The 27234-nt window shown below is 41.5% G+C and overlaps 1 protein-coding gene across 2 annotated transcripts in view; it reads left to right on the top strand.

Moving 5' to 3' along the window:
- Positions 1-27234, top strand: part of jag2b (jagged canonical Notch ligand 2b) — a 46784-nt gene that overhangs the window by 7207 nt on the left and 12343 nt on the right. Inside the window, exons 3-12 of one of the 2 annotated variants that reach the window (XM_075458498.1) lie at positions 11639-11693; positions 16917-17174; positions 18065-18125; positions 20395-20525; positions 22739-22858; positions 22982-23095; positions 24097-24210; positions 25954-26067; positions 26438-26484; positions 26601-26774. In XM_075458498.1, the coding sequence (XP_075314613.1) occupies positions 11639-11693; positions 16917-17174; positions 18065-18125; positions 20395-20525; positions 22739-22858; positions 22982-23095; positions 24097-24210; positions 25954-26067; positions 26438-26484; positions 26601-26774 (1188 nt within the window). The remainder of the gene's footprint in view (positions 1-11638; positions 11694-16916; positions 17175-18064; positions 18126-20394; positions 20526-22738; positions 22859-22981; positions 23096-24096; positions 24211-25953; positions 26068-26437; positions 26485-26600; positions 26775-27234) is intronic. The other variant, XM_075458499.1, reaches the window with a different exon arrangement.

Raw genomic sequence — 27234 nt, 5'->3', positions numbered from 1 at the left:
TTATGAATTATGGAGGTACTGATGCACACTGTGGAAAACTCTCCCCTCAAAGGCCTAATTGTCTCAGCCTGTTCATGTGAACACAAAGTAAGTCATGCTTGTATTTTTGTGAGCGGGGATGGGGTCAAACCTTGCCCCGAGGTTTGTCTTAAGTATTAGATTGGATTTAGAAAGCTACATAAATGGCTGGATGTAGACCCTTAATTAGAAAAAAATAGTCTCTTAATTGGACTCGACTGATACTCGAGAAGAGTATTAATTGGTGGATTTCTTTGCTAAACTTTCCTTCAGAAGAGTTACCAGTGCAAACATTTAAGGATTTGCTTATCAATGATTTCGCTCTGAAATGAATCTAATTTCTTTTTGAAGCATTCAGTTTTAAGCTGGGGATCAGCACTAAAAATACAACACAGACTTACAGTACTCTAAGGCCCCATCTCCATTCCACCCCTTGGCCCTAACCATTGGTTTTGCAGAGGTAATTTAGGGACCATTTGGATGGCTAGATGAAGTCAGAATATAAATCATTATTTTGTTAGGTTTGTTTCTAATTTTTTTTTTTTTCATTTTCATGAGTAAATCTAGCAGATCTTGCGCACGAGAAAAGAGGATAAATGTCAAGCGAGGAGCAAATTGAATCTGGGTTATTTGATGCAGTCTCGAGCTTTAATGAGGAAGAAGCAGGGCAGTGGTTTAATTAGCAGTTCATTAAAGCACTTTGGCTCATGTGCTGTTCATCTTTCCTCCTCTCGCTGTCCTCTCCTCTGCCTGAGACTGCAGTTAGTCATGTTTTGGATGTACAGAGCCAAAGGGTAATGCAGGCTGCCATGGTTAGCCACACCTGATACAAGCTCGTCAGAACTGTTGCTAGGAGACGGCTGCATAGGCTTCTAGTAAACAATTATCCTCCCTCTCTGTGGCTCCCTCCCCCATCCATCCTCTTCTGGCCCCAGTGCTGCTGTGTGGAAAACCACTCACACAGAGTCTCACCTGTGTTTGAGCTCAGCTCCGTATTGATTATGCAATTAGCCATTCAGGCTGCACTACCAAGGTGAAATGACAGGCTGTTATGAGAGCTCTCTTTTTCCAGAAGTGGTGCTTAGGGTGTGTTATTTGTATTTTAAGATTACAGACTGTAGCTTTAGTGCCAAGTCTTTTTATGCTCTGCAAACGGCCGAATTAACTACACATCTTGGGTACATTCTGTAGTCTGTTTCCTTTTTTGTCAGACATGCCGTCAAAATTTTAGAGCTGATGGATTAAAACCAATATTTACCAGACATGTAAGCATTCCTATTTTTCCATCTGCAACTTGAAGACTGAACCAGATTTCTGTGCCCTCAGCCCTTATTAACAGACTGTATTTGGTCTCTGCTGGCTTTAATGCATCTACTGTTGTTTTGATGTTTGGTGGTTCTCATAATTAATCATTTGGTAAAGCATGACCTGCATATCTGAGGAGCAGCCTTTGGGTATTTTTTATTGCTGCTACCTGCAACTGCTACATTTGAATGTGTTTTAGAGGGGAAAACCAGAATAAAGGTCCATATAATTCTTACGGACTCAGAGTCATTCTGCAGTTTGAAGAAAGGTGCCTGTTACATGAAAATGTTTGGGTTGAATAGTTGGCTTTGCCAAGGGGGTTATGTGTTTGGATTGGTTTGATTGTCTCTTTGTGGGCAGGATTACTCGGATCTTTGGATGGATTTGAAAGAAAAATTTGCAAAAATTGGGACACGGCCCAACTTGGGAGTGTTTCATCTTTTGATAATGATTGATGTGAACCCAAGATTTCTTTGTTTAGCCTTGATGGAGGCATATTGTTTGGGACTTTTCTTCTGATTGTTGACATGAAGGTAAAGGAAAAGCTAACCTTGAAATTTCCTAACTTTTTATCCTACCTCCTGTCAAACAAGCAGCCAGTTCTGATGGAAGCGGACTTATCCTTTAGCCATTTTTTATGCCTTTATAGCCCGTCTTAAGCAGTTGTCTAAATTCTGAACAATTCTTTACAGTCGAGGGCTTTATTGACATCAGTTTGTTTGCTCTCAGAGTAACGTCAAAGCTTTATCACATTTAGATTATTTAAAGTCTGTTTCACTTGTCTTTTTACTGAACTGCAGCTGCTTAAATGTATGATCTATGAATCTTTTCTGAATGATTTAGCTTTTCCTAAGGTTGCATTTTCTCTTTCTTTTAAAGAGTTTTTCATTTAAGACTTAATGCATTATCCATCAAGCATAAACCTAATTTAGCTTTTTTTTTTTTTTTTTTTTTTGGTTTTATCTCCATTATACAAGTTGTGCTAGCTAAACTAACTTTTTTTTATTGCTTTCTGTGTTATTAAAATAGTTTTTAGTCTTGCACTGTTGCAGTAACACACTCAGTGTGTGATTCATGCACATACTTTATTGCTTGAAGTAACTGCCAGATCTAAGATAATCACATTATTTTTTTTTCCAGTAATGTGATAATGTGACTCTTTGTCATATTTCTTATAAGAGCTTAAATTTGAACTTGAAGTATAGATTCAAGGAAGCAAAAAAAAGAAAGATAAAATTCCTGCTGTTAAGATTAGACGATGGACTGTTAAATCAAGCAGCACATAAATAAAATTACTCTCACTTCGGCCTCTCGCTCTGGTTTCTTCCCAGCAGACACTGCACATTTTGTGTCCTGTAAGTCTTATGTAGTACTGCCTGTCATCACAAGTGTAACTGTGGTGCTCATCAACAGAGATGCAGTGTAGTATTGACTGTGCGATCTGGCCAGCTTCCCGGTGGAAGCTCGTTTGGACTGAACTGTCACTACCATCTGACTCTGAGCACAGTTTTGATATTAAATTAATCTGTGTAAATGTCGGGGGAGGGGGCTGCAGGAATCCCCTGAAATTGTTTGGTTCATTCAATGACGAGGTACTCGTTGCACAAATGGGGAATAAAAGCTTCTCCATAATTATTTTAAGTCTGTTTTCTTGCCCGCAGCCTGAGGAAAGGGATAATATTAGTTTTTTTTTTTTTTTTTTTTAACTATGACTGGGCAAATATTTGGAGGAAGGGGGCATGAAACGGCCAGTTTCATTGGCTAAATAAAACGGTTGATGAATCGGACAAAGGCCTCATTACATTTCTAAATGAAATAATTTTAAGTTCTGAACCTATTCTCATGATTCATGGCTTTCTGTGGCTTTGTATGTGCTGGCTGTCCCAGTGACTCTTCTCTAAATTTGGACATATGTCTGTCTGAGCCAAAATACACCAGAGTCCCTCTTGTACTGTCCTCCTTACCTAGATAACTCAAAGCTGCCGGTCCAGACTATATCATTGATATCAACAGCTGTTAGTGATTTGGAATGCTTTCAATGTTGTGGAGATTGTGGCTGCAGATCTGTAGGAACAAGTCATGTGTCCCTGATGTCCATCATACAATTTTGTTTGAAGAATCCTCATCCTGAGCCGACTAAAGGGTAATAAGGGACAAGGGTGCCTGTGGAGGTAGGCTTATTGTAACTCTAGCAACACAATCACTACGTGCGTCTTATTTTAAAAGGAGCAACTGAACCATGTCTCTTTGCATGCTACGAGCAGAAACAATGGAGGAGACGCATCCTGTTGCCTTAATGTATGAAAATCCACACATTTATCTCGGTCAGGTTGGCGCCTCAGGAAGAGCTCTAGTTTAACTTCGGCAAACCCCTGCCCTGTGAATAGCCAGTCACAGATAAAGAAGCTTTATCATTTTTGAATGTGTAAACCGGCATTCAAATTTGGCTGTCAAGGAGACTTTTGACAGAGGATTTTGAGCATTGTATGTAAAGATTAAATTAGACAGGCAGACACACGAAACTACACATGGTGACCCGGGAAGCAGGTTTTTTTTTTTTTTTTTTTTTTTTTGGAACATTTGCATTTTTCCATTTTGAATACGTATTATGTCCCTATAGTTAAACAATGTGTAGATTTGATTCTCTATGTGCTTTTTCTAGAAGGTTGTAGTAATTTGGTAGGTTTCATACACAGTTCAGTCGAGCTCCAGTTGTAGCTCGGCCAGTTAGCTGGACTATTTCCTTTGTCCCTGTATACATGAACAGGAGGGAAATTGATGATGTTGACCCATGTCCAACGTTGTGGACTCTGAGAGAGCACCGTACATGTAACTGTAGCTGAATTCCCTGCACAGATGTTGTCTTCACGTTACTTGAATCTGGATTTTGTCAGATGATGTTGCAGTTAAAAATCTGGATTTTTATTAGAGCAGAGCGACTGTCTGGAAATCATTTAAATCACAGCGAGCTGACATGTAGTCTTAATGGGCTGCATCTTATCAAGCACCTCACATTTTTGATGCGTTTAGCCATCTAACAAAAGAAACAGAAAAATGTTTAAATGAGAGCAGCTTTACCTGGAATTTAGCTGCGTTGACATGCGCTGTTATTCATAAAAGATGCACACTGTCCCTTGTGGTTATCCTTTGTTGTTACTGGCTTCTTCCTTTGTGCATTGGACGAGAGCTATGGAGCATGGAGCTCTTTGGCCAATTTGATTCTAGTTTGCATATTTGCAAAATGAATCGACTGAATTGAATGTGGTTGGAAAATGTGAACGTAGCCTTAAATTGGCAGGGAGTTCTCATTACTGTGCAGGTGACTTTTAATCATCAACTGTGCTTCTTACAACCAATGGCGTGTATTAACTGTTAACTAAGTAGGCTGTTGGCATTAAGACCATGAAGTATATGCAACATGATTTCATTGCCGCCGTCAACATGTTGCACAACCGCGAGGTGCCAAACAGTTGCAGAGCAGTAAGTTGTCCGTCTTTGCGTGTGCGCATTTCCGTAGTCGCTCGTGTGTTTGCATCCCCTGCCCCTTGTTAAACGAATGGTGTGCAGGTGCTAGAGGCTCCTTGTGGGGATAATTAAAGCATGTCATTACATGGGCAGTTAAATTGTCACTGTACTGTTGAACCTGTTTGAAATGATAATGGCGCTCTGCTGGAGGCGGTGCTGTGCTGAACCCCAGTCAGGTGCCCTGTTGCTTTGGGTCAGGAATTAGCCTGCTAATGTTTCTGAAGCATGCTTGTTGCTGTTGTATCTCTCAGACTCGAGGTGAATTAACACCAGCGGAAGTAATGAACAAATGTCCATGAGCACAGGATACATGAGCTTTAACCTAATTGTTTGAAACCTTTAAGCTGTTTCTTGGCATGCAGGATGATGAAGCTGTGACTTGAGTATATAAGGGTATTTGTTTGCACAATAGTTTTTATCAACAGCCTATACAGGTACTTTAAGATAGGGTACAGCTTTGTTTTGGAGTTAAAATGTTTTAAATTTTCATTTTAAAACCGAAGTCGGCTCTGTTTTGGCAGAATTGCCATCTGTAACCACATTAGTTTGGCTTTGAGTAAATATAAACTGGATGTTCACCTGTTTGTGGTTTGCTTGTAAACTCATTTAGCCGTTGTATGCAAACCAACGTGCGTGTGTCCGTGTTTGTTTTACGTGTTGCTTAGTCTTGGATCATGCTGGTTAATTAGCACCAGGAGGGGAGGGGTTTGTTGTATTGGAAGTGCATGGGTAATGACCCTGTTGGCATAGTAGCAGCATGCTCAATGGGCCGTTTGTGTGTCTGCACAGCCGGTATACACCAGTCAGCCAAATGCCTTGCCCTCAGTGCGACATCTCTTGGCACGGGATTCTGGCAAAGAACTGGCGGGCAGATCTCATAGCCGTCCACCTCGCTACCTAGAGAGGATATTACTGATATGTCTGTTTCTGTCTCGACAAACACAAATCCAGTTTTGAAAATAAATATTTGTCAAGTTTGCCCTCTTTTCTTTTCATGTTACATGTATCGAATTTCGTGAATCACTTGTTTAATATTTATTTTATAAACTTATGATTGAGTTTGTAAGCTCAAACATGTGGTCAGGAAATCTGACTGATTGGTGCTTAATTGAATCATCTGTGGAAAATGAATTATTATCATTGTGATGTCATTTAACAAGCAAAAATGCCAAATAGTCATCGATTCAGGCTTTTCAAATGGGAGAATTTGGTGGATTGTGTTTCAATAAGTTAAATTTTGTGATAAATCTTCAGACTTAAATTGAAAATGAACTATTTTGGTGATGAATTTATCATCAAAATGGTCACAGTGAGGAACAGAAACAGATTATTGGGGACTGATGTGCTCTCCTTTTCTTTAACATTCACCTGAAGATATCTTTTCCTCACCTCGGCGTCAAGCCAGATGTCCAGCTTTATTTTTAGATTGTCTTAGGAATAGAGACGCTCATTAACAGTCAGAGCTCATTGTGGGGTGCGGGGCGCTATGTGTGCGGTGTGGTTGTCAGTGTGATGTTGTATGTGGGTTTATTGATTTTATTATGTAAAGCACTTTGCGCTGCTTCTGTATAAAAAGTGCTATATAAATAAAGTTTAATTTTTCTTTTAAATTTTATTTGAAACAGCTATTTCTGCGTACTTTACCTGCTGTCATCTTTGCCTTAACATGAACTAGCTATTTCTGCCTGCCCAAGATAATAATTTCTAAATCCCATTGAATTATCTCATTTTGGTGCTGCACAGCAGAGCTCAGTGCGGATGTCACAGAGGGTCAAGCAGCATCAAACTTCTTCCTCTTCTTCTCAGCCTGCCAACAACCTCTCCATATGCAAGGATTTTGCCACTGGAGGTCTTTGATCCCTGTCCCTGAGCAGATTGAGGGGCTAGACAAGGAGAGATTGATATTTCAGTCCACCCTCCTGGGAGAAGTGATGGGAAGCAGGTTCAGCTCTCATCCAGTTTTTCTGCATGTTACCCATGAATAGCTGCTCCCTGCAACCCTAAGACCCAAAATGCTCCCCCTGGCTTTGGAAACCTCTGGGATTTTGCTCTCAGATGGTGTCTAGACTTGGTGACATTCATCCACTTTAGTGTCTTGCGCGTTTATGAGCAGCAACCAAATAATTTCACTCAGTCTGATTGGATTAAAGGGGGAAAAAAAATCAGAGTTGATTGAAATGAATTCTCTCTCTCTCTCATTCTTCTATGAAAGAGGAGGCTATTTTTAGTAGAAGCTGTAAATTATTATCAGGACATGCTGATAGAGCACAATTGGGTTTAATCCAGATTTTTAGTAGTTCTTTCAAAGATCCATTTCTTAAAAAAAAAAAAAAAAAAGAGTACATGCCGTTTCACTTGCTGTTTCACTCATTTGTTGTAGCTCAATGTGCATGGTGGCATAGCGTAGACTCTGCCATAGTAAAACCAAAAGCTAGGATTGACATCACAGATTAATGAAGATTACATGCAGCGATTACTGGCCACAGGATGAATCATGTTGACCTCAAGTCCCATCAGAAGGCAATGAATCATGAATGTCAAGGGATCTCTCTGTGGAGAAGCTGGGAACATTGAGGTGGAAATTCAGGTCATTCCTCTGTGACATGGGAACCAAAAATAGAACAAGGTCACAGACAGTGTTTAGTCTGTGAATTGTATGCACAAAGGTATTAATTTTTTTTTTTTAATTTTTTTAAAACGGCTCCTAGGACTGACTTTGAGAGGCCAATAAACATTTGAGATCCCAGCCTTCCTCCAAAAAAGGGCTGATTTGAGTCAATAAAAAGGCTGAATCTGCAACACAGATGCACCCCTCCAGTAGTGCTGAATTGTTAGTAGACTGGGATCAAGCATGGGATTACACACAAGGCCTGGATCTCACATTCTTAGTATTCTTCGAATGCAAACACGCACATCACCCCACATGCAGAGGGCTGACCCCTCTTTTCAAAAGGAAGCGTGCAGATCCCATGCTTAGTGACCCCCAACCTGCCCCGGCTTCCACTTCCCACTGCCACCTTTCTGTGTTCCCTGTCCCTTTTTATATTTCAACGACTACCTTCTACTCATCCATCTACCCCTTCATCTGTCGTGGGAACCTACACCTGTGGCTCTCCCCAGGCATCGCTCCACCACATCTTTTGCCTTCACAACTGTGGCCTATTGTTAGGAGTTTAAATGAATACCTGAATTCAGTAAACAGATTTTAATGCCACGTGACGCAAAGATAACAAGTGTCTTTTACTTAATTACACCCAGCAAATACAGAGCACACTACACATAAACATGCTTTTTTCACCATGCCCCCCCTTCTTGACTTGAAAACTAGGATTCGTCTCAGTAAATCCTCTAATCCATTAGGGGAACAGTTGGGTAGGGTTTTGGAGATTTGACCTGCAGCGGATTCTTTGTAGTCTCAGATAAAGTATTCCACGCGGTCTGATGCACCTGCAGTGTGTTGAATTGAGAGAAAGAAGCAGATTAGTGAGAATAGAGTTCTAGCATAGACGGATATAAGATGAGAACATGTGCAAGAACCGCGGGCGGCGTTTTGACTTTACCAGTGCAACAACCCTGCTCAGGCTCTGTAGCACACATGCTGACACTAATTGTCCTCGTGCTGACTGTGTCTCTTCACGGACAATGGTTTTGATTGGAATGGGGGTGAGTTACGGTGTTGGGACAAGGGTCTTTGTTCGGTAGCCTTTCCCCCTTCCCTCCCCCATTCCTCCCCTTTATCCCCCTGCCCATCCATCTATCTTGTTCCAACCATTTGGGCAGCTGTCACTTAATCCAGCTAATCACAGACTGGGATGGTCTGTGGGAAACCAGACTAGTCCATGGCTTTGCTCATCCCTAACTGACTCGGGGGACTATTTACCCAACCATTTACAACATGTAGGCATGCAAGCAAGCCGCAATTTTATGTTAACCCGAGAAGGCAAAGGTCACTGTCTGGCCACCTGCTCTTTTTTTGCTCTTTGATGGTTCCTCATGACAAGGTTTGACTCTTGCATAGCCTGATGTAACATGCAGGTTTCATGCTGCAATCTCCAATCACTAATGCATGCATTGCTCATAGTTTCTCTTGTATACATTGGCATACGTGCACACCCACCCACATGCTCAGACTGGGGCAGCCAGCCCTCCCTTTTGCGATTTTGGGGGGGGGGGGGGGGGGGGGGGGGGTGGAAAGGTCAGAAGCCGAGCTACATGTTGTGGGATGATGCACGTTCATGTCACATAATCCATCTTTGAGGCTGCATCTGCTGCATGTCTGCGGTTGGATGGGTTGGCAGAGCTTCCTGCAACAGCAGCATGAACATCACCCGCAGACCTCAAAGCCTCCCTGATTTCTATCATTCTGAGTTCAGCTTTTACATCTCACACATCTCCTCCAACTTGGTCCTGTTTTTGACATCTTATCTGTAGATGCAGTCTCATGCACCGATGCTCCCAATGTCTAAACTCTAAACCAAGCTCTTCATCTTGCCCCTAACCCATCATCATCCCTCCTTTTCTCTTGTCACCCATGGTATTCCACAATAACACTCCCCTCCTCTTCCTCCCGCCACCACCCACAGACCGACAAGCCTGCTTAATCCCACAGCCCAGCAGCAACCAGCCTACCAGCTTGCTGTTCCCCCAGATCAACAACACAGATTCACAAACACACATTTTGCAGTCCACCTCCCTCTGATTTGTCTCCCACGTTTTATTCATGCACCCACAAATACTGCCTTTAAAATATAAATATATATCTATGAACCATCCTCCCCTATTCAGCACCTTCTCAATGACGTTACACTAAAGGTCACAGCAGTCACACTGTGGCTACTACAACTGTCACTAGTAAGTAGTGATGCAATGAGTGCTATTTAGGTCAACTGGTTGCCTAGCAGTGTGCCCTGCAGCACACCAGCTAGATTACTCTTGCGATGCTGGTTTGCATTTGTGTGTGTGTGTGTGTGTGTGTGTGTGTTCATATTTACTCAGACCAGCATCAGCTCTGACTGTGCAGAATCCTCATAATTTAGCTTTTTTTTTTTTTCAATTAATTCTTCAGTATCTATAAAGTGTCAACTAAACAGTCATAAAATGGTTTTAAAGAACCATTTAAACTAAACAAATTGCTTTAATATATATGTTGGCAGAACAAAATGCCGCAGCAGTTTTTAAGAACGTAATAATTACTTTTTTAAAAATGTTTATTTGTCTAAGAAATGTTTTTTTTTTTTTTTTTTTTTTTTTTCCGCATTGGTTCAAGAGTTGAAGACAGACTCTTACCATTTTACCAGAAGACCGGGTGAAGTAATGGTCCAAAACCAGAAGTATTCAGCTGAATGTTGCATTAAAAAAAAGCAGCAAATACTCACTTGAAAAATAAGTTGCCTACCTTAAATTATTATTAGTTGATCTTGTTTTTGTTGATTTTCCAGATTCATTGATGATTCATTTTAGCAGAGAGTAAACCACATTCATCAACACGCCACTCCTACTGGTCGGGTGCAAAGCACAACTTGGTGTGAAACTAGATAATCCCCTTAGCTGCTGATTTACCTCACTGTCTGACAACCAAGGACAAAGCCAGTTCATCTCATACAGCTAATATTAGGTAGGTAATAAGTGACCTTCTTAATGGCCATCATACCTGTGGAGGCTTAATATTTAATGAAAATATGGAAGATTTTTTTTTTTGTGCATGACACCTGCAGCACCAGCATTACCTTGGCCTCTGGAGCACAAAGTAACTCCACTTCTCTTTTTACATCAACAAAGTTCATGCTTTTCCTTTCATTGTGAGCAGCTATGCTGTGGCTGGTCTGTTCATGTGAACAGTGGAGGCTTGAAAGTCAGCGGCTGACGCACTAACTGCTCATAAAAGGCTGATTTAGGTTAAGTTGCACCTTCAAGCAGAACCACAACTTAATTCTCAAACTAGACGGTACATGTAGCTTCATGTTGGTGCTCTGCATACTGAGCCAGAGGAAAGACATGCTAGGCAATTTGAAGCTCTACTCTGCTTGTGACTCCAGCTGCTTCTCTTGGATTCTCACAGTCGGACTCACTGCAGCTTGCTCTCTTATTTCTGAATCATTGGGTTTCATTGGTGGTGTAACTTAAGCATACCTCTGCGTAACCGTGCTGAGTTGTATAAGAGACTGTAGTAGCTATGAAATTGATTTTTTTTTTTTTTTTTTCTCATCATTCGTGTGTGTGTGTGTGTGTGTTCCTGTTGATTTTGTGGAAGAATGGCACGACTATAGCTAAAATGATCCTCTCCATTGTTCTTTCCGCATTAGGAACACATTGTGGTTGTAGGTGATGTTTACTTCTCAGTTAATCTGAGAGCAGAATAACAAAGGCCCTGCTGTATATGTTCCATTGTGATGCTTTGAAGAGAATGACATGTCATTTTTGTAACGATGGCTTGAAATGAAGCAAACTACTTGTCTATCTCTATATCACATTGACTGTAAAACCCATTTTTGCACTCAAAGGATGCCATAAATGTCCAGCTCATTAAGTTTTTCTACTACACAGAAAGTGAGATGTGGCATCATTTACTCGAACTGCAGTGATATTTCTTTTCCTCCCTGAGAGGATGATCATATTCCCTGGTCTTGTTGGGGAAAAAGTAGCAGCAGTTTTTTTGGGGGGGAAATGTATAGAATAATTTGTTAATCCAACATATAACCAATGCTTTTCAGCCTGTTGTCAAAAATGTAAATACTCATTCAAACTCAGCTGCTTCGACATTGAATTTTTATTTTTTCTCTCTCCTCTGCAGCGGACGTACACGCTGATTCTGGAGGCTTGGGACTGGGACAACAACACACGCAACAGTAAGTTTAAACATCACGCGCATCTCTGTGCCGTTGTTTCCATAATGTTCGATTAGAAGTGTGCGATTTGTGGCATTTGCACAAGTTCTCTGTTACATGGACGCATAATCTGGTGTCGGAAGTGATGACAATATGGAAGTGCAATATTACTCTGGCGAATGGGCGTCCAAAACAACTCAAGTTCCATTATACTCCCATTCATAAACTGTCAACCTCTCTCATTAACAAAAACTAAGTTGATCAGTTTCTTTCAGAAGTCTGTAAGATATCATGAGCTGGATCTGCTGCCTCAGATCAGTGTGATCAGTTGTCACTTCTGGCTTGAAGAAATGGCAAGATGGTGACAGCTGAATGCCAAACTCAAGACTTCACAGTAGTTCACTGTAACAAGTGAGGTTACAATGGCTACATGGGGTCATTAGTAGTTCAGTTTTTATCATCCGACATGGTTAAGGGTCAATTATAGGCTGTTTTTAATGTGTTTAGACTCAAAATCCTCCATTTCAATTTGAACTAACACATCGGGAGAGTCGCTGAGCTTGGTCATATTAGGTAGAGGTGTGAATATTTTCTAGCTTCTCGATTGGATTAAGTAACTATTCACCATCTCGGTGTCTAGCATCCTTAAGTTACTATAAATCCCCAACCACGCTACATTTTCACTAATCAATCAAAATTCCCTTTTTTTTTTTTTTTTTTTTTTTTTTTTTTTTTTTTTTAAAAGTGCTCTCTAATGTCAGACAATTGTCTTTGATACCAAAAGTTGCATCTTTTGTTTCTGTACATACTGTGTATTACTTATGAGTCAGTTGCCACAGAGGTCCGTAAAATCTCGTGGAACGGCCATCTTTACGTTCCATACTCTCAGACTACTTTATGCAGGACATGTAGGTTTAGTTTGGCTGTGGGATGCTGGTAAAGCCGTTAATATAAGCTTATACCAGGTCTCCAATATTCTCAACAGTAAGTGAAACTCAGGGATCTCTGAGACTGACGATCCTCAGCAATGTAAATGACCTCAGATTTGGTGAGTTGGAGGGCATCGTCTGACTGCACCTTTTTTTAAATTCCTTGCTGATTATCCAGGCCGGCTCTGCTCCTTCAGGATGCAGATGTTTGGCCAGGGTAATGGTCGGTGGGTAGATGCCACATGTCTTATGTAGTTTTGGGTTTTTTGTTAAGTTCATAAAATCCAAAATCACTGCTTTCCTGCACTATAACATTCATTCATTAAAACTAACTTCTCCATCTTTGCTGTTTTCACAGCAGTTGAATGTGGCTCAACTTTGCATTTTTATTGTTCTTTTGAGACTGGAAACTCACTAGCTAACATCTGTATCCTAGAACTGTGCAGGATGAAAAATAGATGTTCTCTTTGATGTAGAGTTGTCCACATTGGAATGGATCTTACTATAGTGAATTTTTCACACCTCTAGCGCCAACTCATACATCGATTAGCCACAACATTAAAACCACTCACCTTTCATGTTGTGTTGCTAAAACGGCTCAGACCTGTCATGCATTGAAGGGCGACCACTTGGACTGTTCTTTGGTGTAAGTTGGAAACGGATTTGTTCCGCTCCTTCATTTGATGGGATCAGGAGTTTTTGAGGGAAGGTCTTGAGCAGTTTTTTATGCCACTGCTGTTTGGTTGTGTTTCGGGTCGTAATGGCATCCACATTAAATGCAGGAAACAAGCTTTCTCCGCAGGATGTTGCACAGTAACTAGACACGACGCTTGTTTCTTCTTACTTATTGGGTGAAATGTACTGTGTATTAATTATGAAATATCTTTGATGCCATAGCCCTGATGTAGAATACAACGCTCGGGTCTTCTCAGCTATGTCGGCTCTGGCAGACACTTCTGACCAGCTGTATCCTGTTTTCCTTTGGTTATGTCCGCTGGGTGGACTCCTGTACAACCCCTCTTTCCCGTCTGAGCAGTAGCACAGTCTGGGAGGAAGAGCACTCATTGAGAATCAAAATATCTGTCTGGTTGTAGCTTTGATCTGTGGAGACGGTGGCGTTTTTCACTAGTTTCTAGCACCTTTGTGTGCATGCAGTCATGCCCAATATTTAATTTATATATACTGGGTTATACTGTTAACTCTCGCTCAATCTTGCCTCTTGTTTATATGAGGTCATTGCATCCTGTTTTGTCCATAGCATCAAACGGGCTTCCACCCATAGATGCAGACAATGGGGACGGAATAGGTTTTGACATCATCGCTCTTTGATTAGCCCTGTCTAGTCTCCTGTTGCCGTATTGATTGTGTACATTTGGGGTAATTAGTTTTGCTGCATCTGAGGCCTAAATGTTGCTTGAAACAGTCCGCTTGATTTCCTTCCAGCCACTCACACTTCATTTCCAGCCAAGTTGCTGTAAAGAAGCAAAAGAGATGTGTTCCTGGTCCAAGAATTTAGAACTCAGTTCTGTTACTTCTTGATAGAATTGTCACTAAGACAACAAGAAAATTGTAATGTGTTTTTTTTTTTCTTTTTTTTTCGTCTTCATTCCAAACAACAAGCAGGCTTTATTTAATTTAGTATTGCATACTTTTTCAAAGCTGAACCAAGTCTTATGTCTGACCTCAGACATCAGCTGACTTCAGCCTTAGTGTCATGGGTTCAAGGAGCACAAATGTCTAAGAACAAATGCTCCTTTCTGTGTCTGTGGAAGATCACAAGGGAGAGTCTACTTGTGGTGGGAAACGTCTGTAATGTCCCAGTTGGCTACAGTCTTGCAGGTGGGTGGGACAGGTAACATTCATGTGTATATTTCCCCCCCCCCCCCAGTTATTAGGCAGTGCTAGTTCCTAGCATATTTCACCAGCAGAAATGGGGACAGTGATTTCAAAGGTGAAAGTGAAGATCAAATTCAACTCGGCACATCCAGTAACTTCACATTGTCAATATTATCTTTTTGTGTAGTGATTACCAATAGCATTATGAATTATTTTGGTACATTTATGGCTATTGTAGATTAAATATGGAATTTAATGAGTCAGAATTACAGTAGTTTGTTTTTTTTAAGCGTGAAAGTAATTTGTAATTGGGGACATGCATCATTATCTGTCCCAGAACCATTGAAACCAGAGATTTTTAAAGATGTTTTTTTTGATAGTGTCAAAACTTATGTTCTCTACAATCAGTCGGACTGTTGTAGTCACAATGGGCTGCTGAGTCGATTTATAGTGCTTCTGCATTCCCTGTTTCATGCGGTTTCTAAGCCTAGGACAAAGACGTGTTAGTATTCGGATGGACAGCAGTGCTATGGAGTCAGTGTTGGCAGATATTCAATTTTCAATCTGTATTCAAAGAAGGGAAAAAGTTGGATGGGTGTGAAGTTGAGAGACAATATTAAGTTGTTCCGGATACTTTGTAAAAGCGGTCATGGTTTAAATTCATTATGAGCTTCTTATCGGTGATGGATCAACAGCTTAACTATGTGCTCGGACAAGGTTTCACGTTTTCCACTCTGGTGTTTGCAGAGCTGGGAGTTCATCTTCATCTCAGTGATCAGGACAGAAGCTTCTGTGTAGCTGCTTTGGGTCATTTAAGGGCCTTCCAGTCAGCCAGGCTTGTAGGTAGCAACAGCTGTTACAGAGGACATAACGTGATGTGTATGCAAATTGTCGAGGTGGTTGACATCTGAGGTCACGAGACGGTAAAATGTTGAAGACATGACATTACAGGTCTATGAGGCATTAAGCTGAACATGTCTGCCTTGAGTCAGCACTAGACTCATGTCTGGTTCTACGTAAGAGCCGACCGGTGTGTTGGTCTGTCAGTGAGATTCCTCTCCTCCAGCGTCACGTCCTCCAGTGCACCTCTCTCCCCTTCCCCCTTGTGTTCTCAGGAAAGGCAGCCGGCTGTTTTCCTTGTGTTTATCGAGCAGGAAGTGGAGCCGACCGGGCTCAGTGTTTAGACACTTGGTAGCAGAGACCGGCTTGGGCCCAGAGCCCATTGTTCTCTATCTGGCAACTGCTGAGGGTTATTTCTGTTGTTGTTGCTTAATTCTGTCTGACATTGTGTCATGCCCCAGCAGAGGAAGGTGCATGTATGTGTGTGTTCCTGCCACAAAATGTCTTTGGTGCATAAAGGCCCATAACTGTGAAGGTAAAGAGCAGAACCCACTCGAGGTGTTTTTCTTTTTTTTTTTTTTTTTTTTTTTTTTTTTTTTTTTCTTTCTTGTTGTACAGCTTCCAGAAAATGTGACGTGATTAAAAATGAGTGTTTGCATGCTTGAGGCTAAATGGCAGCAACCGCCATCAACACTTCATGGCGATGCACTTCTAAATCTCGCTGGGGATGTGTGCTGTCACCAGAAAATGGATCGGTCTGCAGACAATGAATTTCAATTGCATACTTGATATTCAGTGGGTACTTTCCACACCCACTTACAAAATACACAATGTTATATCAAAGTGTCTCTACACTGAATAAGAATGCATTACACCTTTGTGTAAGAATGACTTCACATCAGATTAAAGCAGATTCCATGCCATTGTCTGATTTTGTTGTTCACATAGTTAATTTTTCTGTCTTCCAGAATGCGTTTAGGGGGTTTCCTGAGTTCTGTTTGTCTTCAGCCTTTGTTGAAGATCGACAAAACCAGAATTCGATGCATTTAGATAAACACGAACATGTAGTGTCTCATATCTTAACGAGTCATTTAAGTTGCTCTCATTAAACCTGTAAAAACGTATTATAGTTTTGGCAATTTAGAGAACGGCAGAAAAGGCACACTTGTGTACAAATAGATGCTTATTACACACCCAGTTGTTAAGGCGTTAAGTTTGATTTGGAGTTGAACTTGAGGAATTATGTTGCTCTTACCATTGGATGGTGGGACGGGAAGTATTCAGGACAGCCCTGAACCTAAGCAACGGTTTCTTTCTGAGGACACGGTGACAGCGGAAAGTAACTTTCTACACTAAATTCTATTAATCACGGCCGTTTGCAATCACTAAATTCAAACGGCTGGAATAAACCGAATCGTTTCCACTGTTTGAGGTTTGAAAAGTTGTTTTATGATTTTTAAGGCACCTGAGTGGAATATCAGTGCCACCAATTTATTGATTTGAGGAACAATGCATTTTCGTTACTCGTGATGCTTGATTTTGTTTCGTTCTACATTGTCTGGGCTTCACTGTGCAGCCTCGCAGAAATAAGACTAATCGCAGTGTAGAATGACTTTCCTTCATCTTGTTTTTGCTTCAGATGACGAGGAGCTGCTGATCGAGCGCGGCATTCACACTGGCATGATCAACCCCGGCGACCAATGGCAGACCATCCTGCACGACGGGCCTGTGGCCCGCCTCAATTATCGTATCCGGGTGCGGTGTGACGAGAACTACTATGGGAACAAGTGCAATAAACTGTGTGTTCCTCGGGACGACTACTTCGGCCACTACCGCTGTGAGCCTTCAGGAGCCCAGGTGTGCCTGGATGGCTGGATGGGTGCGGACTGCAGAACAGGTGAGCTGATACTGTGTGAAACCTATTCTGTGGACATGCAATAAACTTTTCCTTCACTTATTTAGTGAAATGTTGACATGTCAGCAACCAGTGTTTAACTGTTAAATTATGTTGTGAAAGTATCTGCAATAAAAGGAAACCTGGTTAATCATTCATGACAAGTTGCCAAATTGAATTCCTTTTTCTGATTCCAGCTTTTTAAAGGTTAAGATGTGCTTTTTTTTCTACTTAGTTTTGGACAATTGCTGATTCAAAGATGCCCTTGGGTGCTCTTGGGAAGTTTTACTGTATTTTAAGGAGCTGAAAATCGGACGTTTAATTAGTAAAAGAAAATGGATTAAGTATATGAACGAATTAAATTGACATAATGCACTACACTTTACTTTACCTTTTTTTTTATTTTTTATTTTTTACATGTTTTATCGCTATAGAAGCATTTAGATTCACAATGCCGGGACACAACTGAACAAACATGAATAAATAAACTATGATTGATGAAAATGGAGTGTGCTTATCTCAAAACACAGCAGCATTGGAGTCGTGCTTGTAGGTGGTGTTAGGAGAGAGTGGGGGGCCCCCAATAAATCATGCAGCTGACCTTAGAAGACGAAGAGTGAAAAGAGGAGAGGCGGGTTGTTTTTAGGAGGGGGTAGTGTTTTACATGCAGGCTATAAAGTTGTCCTTTCCTCGCCCACAACTCTGTTCGGGGTGCCATGAATTCTCACGTCTTGTTGCACTTGTTAGAAAGATGACAAATTAACCAGCTTTACCGCCTCCGCCCAGTTTTTACTGTAGTTGTCCCCCCCCCCTGCCAAAAATAAAACTTCTGACCTCCAATTTATAAATAGATATGACCCTTTTAATTTTTCCACTTTCTTTCTCTTTCCCAGCGATGTGCAAACAAGGCTGCGACCTGTTACACGGCGGCTGTTCTGTACCAGGCGAATGCAAGTAAGAATGATCTTATACAGAAATGTGACTTCTCAGGTGTTTTTCCTTCATATTTTTGTCGTGTTCTTACCTAGATAAGTGTGACATTTGCTGCTTCTTCGTGTTTGGATAAAGGTTACGTTGGACATGCACTCATTATGAGGCCCGTTTGTGTTGAAAGGAACTCTGCAACAGCTGAGAAGCATTTACAGAAGAGTTACTTTCACTGAAAATGGCTTCACTAGACAATCTAAATGTGTGAGAGGAAGATGGATTTTAGATTCCAAATGGAGGCACCTTCACTTGTCGAAGCCTGTTTTCTGTGTCAGCCTTTCCTTCCCTCGTGGGCATCTCCGCCTCGCTTCAGAAGAAAAGGGCAATGCCGTGCCTGCTTTCTTATATTTTTAGCCACCCAAAATCCTCCTCAGAATACCAAGCATCTCATCGGCTCTCTGCACCTCGGCCCAAAGAAAGGGGCTCTGCGGCGTGTGAATTTAACCACTGCAAACGTGCTGGGAATTGTCAGATCCCCTCCTCGTCCGCATTGCAGTCCTCCTTGAAGGGCAAGGGGCAAGAGAGGAAATGAATATCCCACCGTGGTATTTACATTTCCCAAAGTGGAAATGACAGTTAGATAAAGTGACGTTGAATGTCCCTGCAGGACCTCGTTTCCAGGATGCGCTACATCCCGTCGTAATTTGTGAAACCCCTCTCCCACCTGCCGGATGGAAAGGCACACTTGCCTCCCATTATTAGAAAAAAGGTTTTGGCTGAGAGCCGAGGATTGAGGAGGATGACCAGGTTTAGGAAACTGCTTCACATTTTTTGTCTCATCCGTATTCCGGTTAGCAAAATTAAGCTTATTCATGTGAAATGTCAACAGGAAAAGCGACATGAATAGAGGAGCCTCAGTAAAGAGTCATCCTGCAGGAGCATGAATTTAATGATTCCTCAGGGCACAAAAAGCTTGCAATAAATCATTTTCAATCTCCATTCATTCCCTTTATTTCATCACGGTTTTATGGGCGTTGCCAGGTTGGGCACGGCTTTTGACAAGCACAAAGCTAGTACATGCTTGTTTTTACAGTGTTCCATTGAGCTTTTCTGTTAACCCACGTTAGGCCTGTCCTGACACATTGAAAAGGCCTGTCATGAGGATCAAAAGGATATGCAAGGTCGCTCATTTCTTTTTACCACATTTTGCAAACTTGAACATGAGTCAAGACATTAGAATCCACCTCATGAAAATTACATCTACAAGCACAAGTGGTTGGGGAGAAAATGTGATGTGAACGTGAGCAAATATTAAACAACAGAATAAGTCTTTTGATGGCCTCTGGTTTTAAGAAGTCACCTTGTCAGAGTTATTTCAGTGTAATTGTTACCTTGCTTTCAGTCCCTCTGAAGCGACACAAATACAGTAGAAGAAGTATTTCAAATATTCCCGTTATTCCCTTCAGCCTGAGAATGGCAGATATTTCCAAAAGCTTTGCCTCACAGAGAGGCAGCGGTGCCGTCTGCAAGGGCCTCAAAATAGCAGTCAGTTGACGAGACAGCTGGCTTGACGACACCACGGCCTTGGAATAGCAGAGTACAGTCCTGCGTGTGCACAGTGTGCACGTATACACTGTATACACACAGTTGTCTCCAGCCCCTCACTCTCAGAAGCAGCGTGCCACCCTCATAGCCACCCGCCACTCTCCCTTACTACCAGACTCTAACCAGAGCACGGCAGCCACTGGAAGTATTCTTAACCTCTCCTGCCCTGGAATGTCACCATCCACCAGGATTAGCTGGCAGCAGGCCTCAGGATGTGTGGACTCGAGAGTAGATACAATTTTTGGTGTTTTTCCACTGCTGGGCAGGTTGCATCCCAAAACTCTTTGAACCCTCATTCCACCTTCACCTTGGTTTTTGCCAGTTTCCAATAGCCTAAATAAAAATAGCCTAACTTTTAAAAGCTTGTTAGTTTTTGTGAAATCCCTACTGGACTCTCACTGAATCGCTTGTTGACAATTTAAAAATAAATAAATAAATAAATAAAAAAAATAAATAGGATAATATGCTGCCAAGGGAACAGAAAACCACAAAATTGTGGCATCTATCAGGTTAACTTTAATTGGAAACTAAAATTTAAAGCCCCAATTTATTGTTTAGTAGAACAACTACTGAATGTATGTTTTCGCGGTTAAATTAGAGGTCATATGAGAATGAGATGTCATTAAAATTGAAAATGGAGATTCTTCAGAGGAGTCGGAGTGATTGGTGGTCCCATTTTATTGTTTGTCAGGTGCAGCTATGGCTGGACGGGCCAATTCTGTGATGAATGTGTACTTCATCCCGGGTGCGTCCATGGGACCTGCAACCTCCCCTGGCAGTGCAACTGTGAGAGGAACTGGGGTGGCCTGCTGTGTGACAAAGGTATGCATTTTTTTTTTAAAAATCCTTTCATCACCGCCTTGGAAAGATGCTGACAGTGCCTTCTGTACATCCCCTCCAGCTACATTTCCATCTACATTTTAAGTACTAGGTGAGAAAAGCACTCGGACAGGAGATGTGAAAAAATGTAAGCGTTGTAGGTTATCACCATGGAAATAAGGCAATTCTTCTATTAGCTTTTTGGTTTGAGAAACCTGCTTACTGACCTCTCACTCATTGCGTTTTCACCTACTATCGCCTTTAGAGGGTAGAAAGCTTCTGAAATGATGGCGTTGAGAAACTGCATGTTCCATTTTAACGTACGGTGGACATCGGTTAGTTCTTATATCTACCTCAACCAGACGATGTAACTATCCTGATGTCATTTCTATGCCAGAGGTTTAAAAAGCTGTTGGCTAAACATCCAATCCTGTCAACTGGAGAGGTTTGACCATGACCAAAAAATGTTTGAGCAATGTCATGAGAGCAGAGATGATGAACTCGACACATGATGAAATGAAGCTGTAGAGTAGGTGTAAGTAATCTGTTTTAGGGCACAGAGTTATTCTATTAATGAAAAATAACTTAATACACAATTTTAATGAACCGAAGAGCTTTAAGAAATAGAAATGATGCCAGTGGGGGGAAATGTATTCCGAGGGAACAAGTGACCAAACACTTTTTAACTGTTAAAAATGTTATCATGGGGATAATTTATTATGTTGGAACAACATTCATGGCTCTGATGCTTAGTTTTAATTTATATCATCTATGGGAAAAATCCATTACTTTAGAAAATGATACAAAATTGGAAGTGATTTTTGGATGTTTGAAGCATCATGTTGCCTCAAACACTGAACACTAAATAAAACTGGATTGTATGTATTATGTACACAAGCTATCTAAAATCCACACAAATCAAAATCTAAAGTCTCCTTTAGAGACTTTAGCTTTGTCTCCTTGAGTTTTAAACTTTGTTCCCAACTACTTTTATCCAGTTGAATTAATCTCGTATTATACTATTTATGTAAGCTCTGCATCATCTCTACTGGAGATCCATCTGACTGGAAGCCAGCAGATGGATAGTTTTACTGCCTCTGTGATCTGAGTAGCAGCAGGGACACCTGATCCCCCCCACATCCCTTCGTCACAGAGGGCTCTTCGGGGGATGACAATGGGCCCAGAGATCCCCAGTGGAGACGGATCCCTACTCATTTATTTACCAGCCTTTAAGGCAGCCTGGCCTTTAGCCTGAGGCTGGTGTGCAGGGATCAGTTTGGGTTGGGTGGCATTTATTTTGTTCATGGTCTTAGAAAATGATGTACAATAAACAGGGTGGTTTCGCAGATTGCAGCTGTAACTAAATAACTATAAAAGAAGCTGCTCTAATTGTAATCCACCCGGCTTTATCCTTCAAATACAGCCGATTCTCAGTTGTGCAGTGCAGCAACGTGGCAGCTTGTGCTTAACACAGTTTAAGCTATTTAACTGAACCACCGTCCTAGTAATAATTTCTATGCACGCGAGGGAAATCGGGTTATTGAATAAAATATGTCTGATACCTTGATGCTGTGGACTGTGTGAATAAATGTTCAAGACATTCCATCACTTATAACTTTCTCTCTGGGACATAATTGTACATATAAGTATAGCCGAATTAGACGGTCTGGAAATAACTTAAGCGCCCCCTAGTTGGCGCGTTCTTTATGATGGGCTGATTTTTCAATCACAATCTCTGACGCGTTTAGCCGTCTGACAAAAGAAAGAGAAAAATATGTTAAAAAAAGGCCGCTTTATTATGACTTAATCTGTAGAAAAATATATATTTTGCTGTTTTTACCAAAAGATACAAAAATATTTAACTTTATAGCGTGTATACAGTGTTTTACATGTCGGAGTGATTGGAGCCTCAACCGCATCATCTGAATGGGTTTTTAGACAACTTTGGTCCGACTAACATGTTTACATGCACCTTAGAAAAAAATGAATAATTGTGTTATTCTTACCAAAAGTGGACTTTAGTGTGTATAGTAAAGGAGATTTGGCACCTGGTGAAACAATTGGCACAATAGATAACAATAAGTATTTGTTAGACATGCTGACATTTTTACTTTTTTTTTTTTTTTTTAAAGATTCAAAGCAGAACAAGGATCATTACAGCAGATTGAATAATTGACTAACAGCAGCCTTTGTTTCTGTCTGCTTTTGTTCTTCAGATCTGAACTACTGCGGTCGCCACCAGCCTTGTGTCAATGGAGGAACCTGTATGAACACTGAACCAGACGAGTACTACTGCGCCTGTCCACAGGGCTACTCTGGAAAGAATTGTCAGATAGGTGAGAGAGTCGGCCTTCTCTCTGTGAATGAATTACTGTTTACTAAATTACAGGACAGGATGTAAGAACGAATCATAAAACCTTAAGCTTTCTGAGTAACCCCCCCCCCCTTCTCGCCATCAGCTGAGCATGCCTGTGTCTCCAATCCCTGCGCAAACGGTGGTACATGCCATGAGCTTCCTACGGGGTACGAGTGTCAGTGTCCGCAGGGCTGGGAGGGTCCGACCTGTGCCAGCAGTGAGTGACTGCACTATTCTCATACATGCATCTACTGACAAATATCTGTATATGGTGTAAAAGTTTATTTTTCTGCTGTATTGTACAGCTCATTCCTATGAAACACTGTAGCACATTCTGAGGAATTGATGAAACGAGAAGCTAGCGAGCTACGACGTGAAGTTAGCACATGCTAGATGGAGAAGATCGTGGAAACATGCCAGGGAAGGGCTTGGTTAAGAACTAGATGGGAGGTTGCTCAGCTTTGACTGCAAGAGCTCGCTGAACTAGCTCTTGCGCAAATGAGCCAGAATCTCCAGAGCCACGAGAGCTCGGAGCTTACTAAAATCTCTGAGAGGTACCTTTTGTTTCAGCAAGCTGTCTAGGCCAGATTTTAGTTGACCGAACAGCTCTGGAGATCTAGGCTCATTCAGAGTTAGCTTGGCTGAGCAACCTCTCGGCTAGCTCTTGGCTGAGCAAATTTGATACTCCAGAGCTTCGGAATCCTGAGGCTAGCCAGGCTAGCTGTCCCCAGTACCCAGCCAAGAGCTTGTGATTTTTGCTGGCTGAGGGCCAAGAGCTAGTTCTGCTCGCCACCTGAGCTGGGAGCTTGCCACAGCTCTTGGCTGGCAAGCAGTGCCTTTCTAATACTGTTGAAAGCCATAAAAGGTTAATACATCCGATGCTTCCACTTGCATGTGGAATTTGGCTTCCTCTTATAGCTAAGTTACCCAAATTTTAGAGTTGCTAAACAGAGCATAGCGTAAACGGTGTGAGTAAACTGGGAAGGCCATTATTGGCTACTGGCGGGTGGAGATGTGGTGGGGCTCATTAGCATATTCATAGATTATCATTCACTGAATGAGATAAAAGATGACAAGCCAGTTCCTAGCCATCTTAATGAGAATTTCTTTTTTCTGAGGCACAAACACCAATGATATAAAGAGATTGATAGCAGCCAGATTGAGACTTTAAATGTGGCCTTTGGTTAGAAATGAGCAGCGTTTGTTTGTTTTCCACAGATTTGAATGAGTGTGCTTCCAGTCCATGTGCTCAGGGTGGAACCTGCATTGATCTGGAAGATGGCTTCGAATGCAAGTGTCTTCCACAGTGGGAAGGGAAGACCTGCCAGATAGGTGATATTACAACCACTAATACTATCCTAATATTTTGGATTTATTTTGCTGGGACATGTTTTTTTCTGCCCTTCTTCCTGTTTGTTCACTTTCCTCAAAACAATATATGCCCACTGTGACAGTTGGTCACTTTGGAGGCTGTATTTTTTGGATTAAAATGGGCACTCTGAAACCTGAGCCACATGGCCAAGGTACAAGTCGTCAATTTCCTGGATGAGCTGGCTCAAAGCTCTGCTTCCGTTTTCCTCAATGACTTTATGAGCTGCTAGTGTGTCTATATCCGTCTGTTTGTTTGTCGATGCTGGTGGAATTTGTATCCGCATCGCTCTCATCCCGACAAGCGGACGTGACCAGCATCAAGCCAGGAAATGGATTACAACCAGTAAACAAAGTTGTTGTGCCTGTGTATGTGATGGGGGTGGGGGTAAAGGCAGAAAAGGGATCCCAAGAGTTCAGTGTCATCTTACCTTCTCAGATCTCAGTTTACAGGCTGCTATAGACCTCCTGTCTTACCTGGCCATTGGTGTGTGCTTAGAGTGTTTGGTTTCAGAGAGAAGACAGGTGTGTGTGTTGTGTTGCAGGGCTCCCCGCGGACTGCCTCCCCACCCCTTCTGTTTTTTGATGTCTGAAAGGGGGGTGAATGTTTTTGAAACTGTTTTTCCCACTCATTTCATTTGTACTAAATGGATCAAATTGCAAAAATGTGCGTCAGCTGTTCTGTGAAGCCACATTAAAGCCAACTTTGTTGAGATTCTGCATCCACAATATAAAGAATTTTTAATAATATGGGTCACTCAAAAAATTCATTTTCAATCATGAGCTACTTCTCATAGTGGGTTAAGCCCAAATGTATTATTACCTAGATTTTTATTTATAGCAAATATTAATTGGAGCAGAGAGTTTATTCTTCTAGCTGGAAATCATGTGAATGGTAAAACAATGCATTGGTGATGAAGACCATGGATGATCCCTGGAAGAGAGCCCTACATTAAAATTCTGTAGGAAAACATCAGGCAGTCTGAAGAAAAACTTGGGCCTTTGGACTTTCAAACAATAAACATGCAGCCCAAGTGGTTGAAATCAATTAAACTATATAAGCATTTTGAAATAGCCCAGCCAGAAACCAACTGGAGTGCATCCAAACCACGGTATGCAAGTCAGGCCAAGAACACGGACAGTGTTAGTCCTGATAATATTCACAGACCAAGCTCAGCGTTGCTCTGCAGAAAACGTGTCTACCTCCAACAACTTAGCAGCACAAGTGCCAACAATGACAGCATTAAGTGCTGAAAAAGCCGGAACAACTTTCCAGTGACTTGGAGGGACAGGCGGTTTTCTTTTTCTTTAAAATTTTAGCATAATCTCTGCCTATTTATTTAGTCTTTATGCCAATTCCACCTTCTGTTGGTTTTCAGTGTTTTCTTCAAAGGCTCTGAGCCCAGTTTCATTTATCTTTTGTCCTGGAGTTCTGATTACTGTTTTTCTTTATGGTTCAGGACCATGGACAGAGCATGAGTCGGCTGGTAATTGCTGTTTAATAAGAAAATCATTTGAACTTATCAAATCACTCATAACCGCCATGCTTCCTGTCCCTCATTTTGTTTAAAAAAAGAAAGAAAAAAAAAACTTTTTTTTTTCTTAACCATTCAGTGCCCTGATTCTGGTGTTCTTTTTTTTCCATCTCCCTCTCCTTTGCTGGGTTCATTTCAATTGATGGACTCCTTCTACCTCCTGCCTTCACAGATGCAAATGAGTGTGCAGGCCAACCCTGTGTGAATGCTCGCTCTTGCAAAAATTTGATTGGTGGATATCACTGCGACTGTTTTCGGGGATGGTCCGGACAAAACTGTGACATCAGTCAGTATTTCTTCCTCAGAGTCACTTATACAGTGAACTACTCTCTTTCTATTAACAAAAAAAATCTTCTGGTTCCTTTTCGGATGCCTCGTCTCACTTCCTGAACATGCAGCTAGTTTACTTTCACTTACTTTCCCTCATGTGGTAACCTGTTCCTTTCTTATCCTGGCAAACTGAAACTCCAGCTCTGCCATGCATGCTCACTTATTACGCAAGGTTTCCATGGCACCATCTTGGCTTCACTTGTTTATTTTCCAAACTCTGACTTAATCAAAAGTCTATGGTAGATTTAACCTGAGGATGCAAGCGATAAATTTTAAGGTGGTAAACAAGGACGCTTGATGTTTATCATTACCTTCTCTGTTTTCAGATGTCAACAGCTGCCACGATCAGTGCCAGAATGGGGCAACATGCAAGGTATGAATGTTTTTAACTTCAAAATTCTACATAATAACATGGTTGGACAAAAAAATTGGAGAATTATTGGATGTTGGTTCCTCAATTTGTCTCTATTTTACTTGTATGTTTTGTAGAAGGGCCCAAGGGGTTACCACTGCCAGTGCCCTCCTGGATTTGTGGGCTCTCACTGTGAAATCCAGAGGAATAAATGTGACAGCAGACCGTGCCAGAACGGCGGACACTGCCACACCGTGTTGGACAGCTTTGTGTGTGAATGCCCACCAGAGTTTGCTGGCCAGCTGTGTGAGGTGAGTCAAGCGTTTTTTACTGATGCAGTAACTTTATATAAGTTCATGATGGCTGTTTTTTTTGTTGCATAAAAATGTTTCAACATGTGGAAGCTCTCAGCTTTCACCCTTTGTCGTGACTTGGTGCACGTTCATGACAACCAGCATGCTTCAAGAGTGCCTTATAAGGCTTTTTTTAAATGATGCATTCACATCTTGGAATCTCGCATTAACCTGAAATAATTTACTTTTTTAAGTGAGCCGTCCATGGCTTGAGCTGCAACATAAAGTGAGGATTATATTGTAGGTGATGATATTTTGGGAAAAAGAGGATGTTTAAAGGCACTGCAGCTGGTTTCAGATTGTCCTAAGTTGACTTCTTGTTGTTACAGTGAAAATACCCAGAATATGTAACCAATTAACAGTCGCCTGACCCAACATGCCAAATCTTTGCTGTGATCTGCATTGCCTGCAGCCAAGC

This window comes from Odontesthes bonariensis, chromosome 24 (assembly GCF_027942865.1).
Source record: "Odontesthes bonariensis isolate fOdoBon6 chromosome 24, fOdoBon6.hap1, whole genome shotgun sequence".
Classification (NCBI taxonomy): Eukaryota; Metazoa; Chordata; class Actinopteri; order Atheriniformes; family Atherinopsidae; genus Odontesthes; species Odontesthes bonariensis.
The sequence above is the reverse complement of the archived record's forward strand: the minus strand, read 5'-3'. Positions and strand labels throughout refer to the sequence as shown.